The sequence below is a fragment of the Cynoglossus semilaevis genome, chromosome 1 (genome assembly GCF_000523025.1).
Source record: "Cynoglossus semilaevis isolate Cse_v1.0 chromosome 1, Cse_v1.0, whole genome shotgun sequence".
NCBI lineage: Eukaryota > Metazoa > Chordata > Actinopteri > Pleuronectiformes > Cynoglossidae > Cynoglossus > Cynoglossus semilaevis.
In genome coordinates this window covers 17,336,687-17,344,644 of record NC_024307.1, presented here as the reverse complement: position 1 = coordinate 17,344,644, position 7,958 = coordinate 17,336,687, and the positions used below count along the sequence as shown (strand labels likewise).

The following is a 7,958-nucleotide window of genomic DNA, read 5'->3' as shown; positions in this document are numbered from 1 at the left end:
ACCCGCGCCACCAGCCTCGCCGGCAGCAGCAGCAGCAGCAGCAGCAGCAGCAGTACAATCATCATTTACATTTTCATACAATTCTCCATCTGGAACAAGAGCAGAGTCTGTGTCAGAGCAGCGCACAGGAAATTTACACATTGTTATTTGGTGACAGTGAACAAACTGCCTTCACCGTCTCCATCGCTGCCGTCATCATCATCATCATCACCGTCGCCGCTGACGCTAACGCTGCTGCTGCTGCTGCTCAGTCTGAGTTTCTGTCCGGAGACATTTTCTACACTTTTCCTTCCCAAAGGAAATTGTAAATTCACTTTGAAAAGAGAAGCAATTTTCATCCAGACATTGGCGTCTGTCAGTTTGGTTTGTTTGTTCCTTTTTTCCTTCTCTCTGATAACTGTGTTTACATGCAGCTGGAGACAGAGAGTCAGAGAGATGAGATGGAACCTAAATCCCATAAAGTGAGGAAACAGGAAACAGGAGTCAGAACAGGAGTGAAAACACAGCTCCGTCAAACACTGACCAAATGATACGACATCCAGGAGTGAAGAACCAGAGGGAAACAGACAACTGACGCTACCAACTGACGGAACCAGAAGAAAACTAATCAAAAAGGAACCAACATCTGAACTCCACTCTGTCACAGCTGTGAATACAGAACACAACCCTGAGTAGAAAGAACCAGAAGGATTTCTGTCTCTGGAATGACAATGGAACTGGAACTGGAAGTCCTTCTCTGTCGCATTGTTTTTTGGATTAAACCAAAACAACCACAGAATAAAGTGAATGCAGCCACTAAAGGTCTCTCTCTCTCTCTCTCCTGTCTGTATTCCGTGGCTGTTTCAGCGTCTGTTGCCGTTTCCTAACAACATGTCAGGATGTGGCCCAGTTTGAACCGTAACTACTTCACAGAAAGAAAAAAAAAAACAACAACAACTGCCACCAGCTGCCAAATCCTCACACAGGCTCCTCTCTCCCTCGTCCTCTGTGTCACTCCCTCACCAGGACAGGACGGGACCATGGGACATTTTATTCTGTTGTTTGGCTCCTGGGTGAGAGGTGGGGGTGTGGGCCAGAGGGTGAGAAAAAGGGAGGAGGAGGAGAGGAGGAGCAGAGGAGGAGCAGAGGAGGCCTTAGAGACAAAGCACTTTTCTGTTCATTCTGAAAGTTCGCCAACAAACACAAATAGCGCTGCTGCTGAAAACACAGACTGGTTTTGTCAGGTGACCAAACGTGTACTTTACGCCGTCTACAGAAGCAGTTTCTACTCCAGTATTAACGGTTTTATCAGAGCGACAGTAGAGGCAGCAACTTCAGGAGTTTACTGTTGTTCAGTTTAGTTTGAGTTTGAACTTTTTCAGGAAACAAACATCACACCCTCGTGATGCAGGCCTTAGCATTTACCTAGTGATATTATAGCTGTCAGAAACAACTGTCAGCACAATTACTTTGGCCGTTTGGTTACGTGATGATTGAGGGAAGAATCATTTACGTTGATATGATGGTGCAACGAAGATGAGCAGAACCAAGAACTGACCGTTTTAAGGCAAAGTAAAACATCAAATAAAAAAAAATAAAATAAACAGACAAAACCTAATAGACCTACAGCAAATATTAAAACAAAACTGACCAAAAAGCAAAGACAAGATCACCAGAAGGAGAGGACACAGACCAGGGTGCAACAAAACCTGACCACAAGGTGGCAAAAACCGGCAAAAAACTGAAGAGGACCTTGAAGAAGAACATAAAAAACCAACAACAACAACAACAAACATTGGGAGAAAAGTTGACCACAAACAGGACAGAAGTGATTAGAAACAAAAAGACAAATAGGACACGAAACCTGGCGAACACTAAACCAATAACTGCAGGGCAACCAGTGTCAACACAGGGTTGTTTGTCACTGTTTTATAATGACAATCTCAAATGGTCCATAATGATTTTTCCAAAATGGCCAAAAGAAACATGGCTGACCCAAGATGGCGGCCTCCAAAGTGAATGTTTCTTCTAATGATAGAACACTTAAAGTAACTGTCCTCTGAACAGATGACGTGTATTTACTGAGAGTATGTTTTCACTGCACCAGGAAAATCTCATAAATAAATGTTGCACATTGGACCTTTAATCCTCCTCTTCTCTCCCTCACTGCTCCCCAGCCTCTCTCTGCCTCTCCTCCTCTCCTGTCCAGTCCTCTCCATCATCTCTCCATCATTCTCTCGTCTCTGGTCTTGCTGTAGTGTACTGATAGTGGAAGCACTTGTGCAGTGGGCTATGAAGCCTCTCCTCCTATTCCCTCGCTGCCGCGCCGTCTCCCTCCACGGCTGGAAATTAATTTGGTCTCCTCCAGATGCCTATCGGTGATGAAATGCCCCCAGAAATAGATCCACAAACAGCAGCTCAGCCAAAACGCCGCTAACCCCGCTTAACGCTGCTAATGCTGCCTGACAGCTTTTAGCAGCAACACACGCTGCTGGCTGAAAGAAGGGATGGAAGGAGGAAGAAGATGCCATCAGATGGTCAAACAGACAGACGGGGAGTAAATGGCCACAGACCAGGAAAAGGACAGAGCTGACTGGAGGAAACTGAGGAGGAACGTTCATGCTGCTCTATGGAAACTTTACTCCATACTACTGTGGAACAAACTGACACAACCAACAGACAGGACAGAGCCAGCGAACCAGCCAATCACCAGGGTTTCTCCGATCCCATCCCACAGCTAGTACACGTTTATACAGTTCTAAAAAACTAAAACCAAATGTCACTGATATCATCTTAACTTGAAAGATTTGAATAATAAAGCTAAACCCTATGGTTTTCTCTGAGGAGTAATGCCCCCTGCTGGCAAACCTCAGAAACCAATATCGATAACAATATCGTCTTAAGGACTTCACATATAGATGAAACAGGAGCAGTGGGCCACTGGGATTTTGATGCTGGCTCAACTCGTCACCTTCCTCCCAAGGTCAGGATTCAAACCAGCAAACCTCAATTAACCCGTTAAGTTCAATCTTTTATCCACTCGGAAACAGGCTCGATATGAGATAGACTCCTGAAGATTGAATTCAAAATAATGTTTCATTGCAGTCGAGTAAACGTTTTAATGTTGGCCAATTGGTTTATTTAGAAAACCATGTTTTCCTGTAGGAGCGATGTATAAATCATTCAGATTTCCTGCGTTCACAGTGATGACATTTCAGGAACAGCAGCAATGAAATCCCAGTATAAAAGTGTGTGAACTCTTCTTCCTCTCAGCTGATCACGGTTGGACCAACTGGACAGCTGTGAAGTCTAATTTCATCTTTATACATTTGACCTTTAACCTCTCTGCTCTTCAACAGCACACATATGCAAATAACCTGATGCTGAGCTGCTGCTCCGCTTTGACCCGGGACCTGCGACTGACTGAGGGCAGAACTCATCCTCCTGGGCTGATAAACTAACTCACCATCAGAGGTTTCCATCAACGTCTAAGACCAAGGTTCACAAATTAGCAGAGAGTTGGTGAAAGAAAAACACTTTCAAATACGAGAAATAACTGATTCCATTCTCGTTCATAGGGGTTTAGTGTTCTGTGGAACACAGCTGACCTGTGTGTGTGTGTGTGTGTGTGTGTGTTTACCTGGAGGACATGTTACCTTAACATGAGTTAAGGCAACAACAAGAAAATGACTGTTTAAAATCAAACTCAATATTATATGAGAATAACAAACAAGTGATGGTGAAACAGAAACATCACAGTCAATGCAGAAACTGCAGATGTGTCGTTTAAATATTCAAAACTAAGTGAAGATAAAGCGGATTAAATACAAACTTTTTTACCCAAATGGAACAGATTTAAATTCCACATCAACCTATCACACACACACACACACACTGGTTTGCACGTCAGCTCCCCACAAATCCTCAAGTCCTTAAACGCATCATGTTGCTTTTACAGGCCCAAAACACTGTTCAGTTCAGCAGCAGGATGGACATGAAGGTGACGACTGTTCTCACTGATTCAAACGTCAACAGAACAGAATAGACTGAAACTACAATGACTGTGCAGCAACTGTCTCTCACACAGAAACACAGAAACACAAACAGATTCATTTAAATCCAGTGGAGACAGTTCAGAGTGAAGGCACAACAACAACACCTCATTAATTTAACTTTATTCAAGTGTAAATATTTGGAGGGAAATAAAAACGAGCCTTTCAGTCAACAGGTGAGCAGACTGTGTGACTCATGGGTGCAGAACAGAATAGAACAGAACAGAATAGAACAGAACAGAATAGAATGAACCTCCACCAGTTGATTCATGTGCTGCTCCTAAAAGCCTCCTCACCAACTCTAACAATAACAATAATAATGATGATGATGATGATGATGAGAGTCAGTGAACCAGCTCTGAGGTCATGTCCGGGTCTCCTCACTCTGACCTGCACGCACGCGCACACACGCCATCATACTTGGCTGCACATGGATTTCCTCGAACACACCTCAAAGCGTCAACACGCTGCATATGGCTTCCACACGTGCACACGCGCAAACGGCGTGTGTTCATGCACGCGCACACGCTGCCAATCACCCACACGAGAGATTGAGAGAGACACGGCGAGGTAATTTGCAGACAGCGACCTGTTACCCACACACGCACGTGCACGCACAAGCTCCACTCTCCAGTGACACCTCGAGACCGAACCACAGCACAGTGAGGCGGTGGCAATGTGTGTGTGTGTGTGTGTGTGTGTGTGAGCATGCTGGAAGGACGTGCGTGTGTCCGTGTGCGTGTCTCCAATCCGAGCCCGGGTTACCGTTCTCTCCGTGTCGGGTCCTGCTGCTGGATGCTGGGCTTGGTGGGCGCCATCTTCCTGCAACAATTTATTTCTCCCTGACTTTCACCTCCTCCGCCTCCTCCTCCACCGCCACCTTCTCTCTCTTCTCCTGCTTCTGCCGCTCCGCCGCGCGTCTACTTGCACGCCGTGCCGCGTTGGCGGCGGCACTGCCGCTGCTGCGCTGCGCCCTGACAGCAATGCGTCATGGTCGGCGTGTTAAGACAAAGCCATGTCCGTGTCCGTGTGTGTGGGAACGTCAGGAGTGTGTGTGTTTGTGCGTGTGATTTTGACCGTGCGTGATGTGATGTTTTCCGTCTCCTCCTTCTCTTGCTCTTCCTCCTCCTCCTCCTCCTCCTCCTTCTCTTCAGGAGCGTGGAAACAACAGGCGGCAGACAGCGGGCTGCAGCAGCTCAGCCATGCTGAGCAGAGTGAGGGGAAGCCGGGCTGGATCCTCTCTGATCCCCGCTGTGTCTCTCAGCTGTTCTCAGCCTGTGTGTGTAAATGTGTGTGTGCCTGTGTGGACACTGGAATCTCCTGCATGCGTTCCAGAGAGAGAAATGGGAGGAGAGAAAGGAGGAGAGAAAAAAAAATCCCCCCAAAAAACAGGCGCGTCACATCTTTCCATCCGCTCCGCCGCTGCAGCGGTGAGTCGCGGTGAAGGTCCCCCGCCTGGGAGCGTCTCGGTGCGGCTACAGCCTCTGTGCTTCTTCCCTGATAACAGGAGGAGAAGGAACCAGAGAAACAGCAGCGAACATCTCCGCTGTTTTCCTCCTCGTATGGCGCGACACCGCGGCTCAGTTGCAGTTGGAGTTTGCGTGCGTGCGTGCGTGTGCGTTTGCGTGCGTTATTTAAATCTCCCTCTCTTCCTGTACGACGGGAGGTCGCGTGTACCGCCGACAGGGCCGACGCCGCCGCTGCTGCTGTTGTTGTTGTTCCCACTGTAATCCAGATCCTCAGTATTTATCCTCATTGATATTTCTATTATTTATAACATTATTCCTGCTTTGTTGCCAGATTTAAATGCGCTAAAACAGCGTGCACCAAAGGATGATGGGTGATTTATTAGCCTTCCTTCTCCTCCACCTTCTCCACTGTCACAGTAATAAACACATCACAGCAAACGTCTCACTCACACCTCTGGCTGAGGGGATCTGACTCCTCATCTGTGTCGTTTTTGGCATAAAATAATCAAATAAACTCAAATAAAAAAAATCACACTTTTCAGGATTTTGGAACAGAACCATTAAATCAAAAACCACAGCCTGCTGCTCCGTTTTTAATGTTTCACTGGCACTAAAATTTATTTCCCATCTCCACAGGTTTTGATGTTTGCACCACATCAGCGACACCTCATTATCCTCCACCGCCACCTGCTTCTCCTTCTCCTCCTGTTTTATTCCCACTTCAATTTTTATTTAAATTTTCTTTCTTTTTATCTCTTTTTTTATCTGTATAATCCTCTGTGAGCTCAGTGTTGGTGTGATTAACCTCCAGCTCTGCTCAACCTGAAAGCTGCCTTGACACACACACATATACACCAATGACCTGTCAAGGTCAAAGGCATGCTGGGTATTCTCTACGCAAACACGGGGTTTACGGACACCACCGCCGCCGCTGCCGCTGCTGCTGCTGCTGCCGCCACCCCTATTGCTGATGCTGCGACAGGAAATTAAGGGGAAGGAGGAGGAAGGAGGGGAACGTTGACCTGCGGATAATGACAAATTTGTCGATCGACAGACGTGTGAACGTTCTTTAGTCTAGAGCCAAGTGTTGACATGTCGTTTCTAGTATCACTGATGCAGATTTTACTGCTTCATTCACACAGGAGATTTGTGACAAATGAAAAATGGTAGAAACGTTCAGGTTTTTTTAAATAAAAACCCACTGTGTAAAGGTCACAGTTTTGACCTTTAGGGCAAGTTAATTTAGGGCAAAGCCAAATTAAAAAAAAAAAACTTTCAGAAAAGCAAAAGATTAAATATACAGAGGCAGGATTAAATAACTGGGGGCAAAAACTTTGAGCAGTCAAAAGACACGCCTTTTTTTGTTGTGAAATGTTTTGCAGATGATGCCATGATTTATCGCTGTAAATCTGAGGTTACTGTTTATTCTGTTGGTAAAAATAAAAAGGGGAAAAAAAGGCATCAACTTGATAAAAAAATAAGATGTTTTTTATAGTCTGCTCCACAGATAAAGATACTGTTGTGGATTTATACTAAAAATACATTTCCATGTTTTTTTCCATTTGTTTCTAGATAGTCAAGTTCAGCCGCCTTTGAACGCAACAGTGTGGTTAGTTTGACAGACGATGCAGTGATGTCCTGCTGTGAAGTTACTTCTAGAAATTGCTTACTTGCAAGTTTACTGTCGAGTAAGGATTTTTTTCCTTAATCTTTTTGTGAAATTAAAGCAGGACTTAAATTTCAAGTTTGAACTCTAAACAGTAAAATTTGTTTCATATGTGGTGGAATGAAAAAAAAGTTAAAAAGTAGCTGTCTGTAACTCGATAAAGTTTGAAATTATTTGATATTCACAAATAATATAAAATTAAGGGGGAAAAATGCTTAAATCTATTTCAAATATGACTTCCTTTCTGAAGCATTTAAACATTTGACCGACGATGCAGTGATTTATAGTTCTAAATTTTTTAACATAAAACGAGTGATTCTATATTGGAATTTGTTCATGAATATTTGCCTAATAAAAAGTCTGGATAGTGGAGCCTTTTACTGCTGGAGTTTGCCAAAACTAAAGTATGTTTAGTTTTAGAGACGATGCAGTGATTTACATGTAAATATTTACCTTAATTTCCTATTTATGAAATTACCTAATATTACAGAAAATAATAATAATGTTTAAAAATTATAAACTACACTCTGGTCAAAGCTTTTTCATCTTTTTATGCTTGAAAAGTGGATTCAAACAAATAAAAACTTGTAAAACCAAAAAAACGAAAGGAGAAGAAACTGATGCTTGTGTTCTGTTCAGTTTGAAAGAATCACAATACAGGATTTAGGGGCAGTAGTAAAACTAGTAAAATGTACTCTGTGGTCTGGACACAAGATGTCATCTCTGTCAAATGATTCAGCATCAGTTAAAGTAAAAGCCTTCGGCTGCTGCTGCTGCTGCTGCTGCTGCTGC

General features: G+C 44.2%; 1 protein-coding gene across 3 annotated transcripts in view; it reads right to left on the bottom strand.

The window, feature by feature from the left end:
• npas3 (neuronal PAS domain protein 3) overlaps positions 1-7,958 on the bottom strand; it is a 152,055-nt gene that overhangs the window by 140,499 nt on the left and 3,598 nt on the right. For 2 of the 3 annotated variants that reach the window (XM_017034430.2, XM_017034437.2), the window contains exon 1: positions 4,797-6,698. The exons of the other annotated variant lie outside the window; for it this stretch is intronic. In XM_017034430.2, the coding sequence (XP_016889919.1) occupies positions 4,797-4,849 (53 nt within the window). In that variant the 5' untranslated portion in view covers positions 4,850-6,698. Of the gene's footprint in view, positions 1-4,796; positions 6,699-7,958 lie in introns of those variants that run through there. 3 annotated transcript variants of the gene reach the window in all.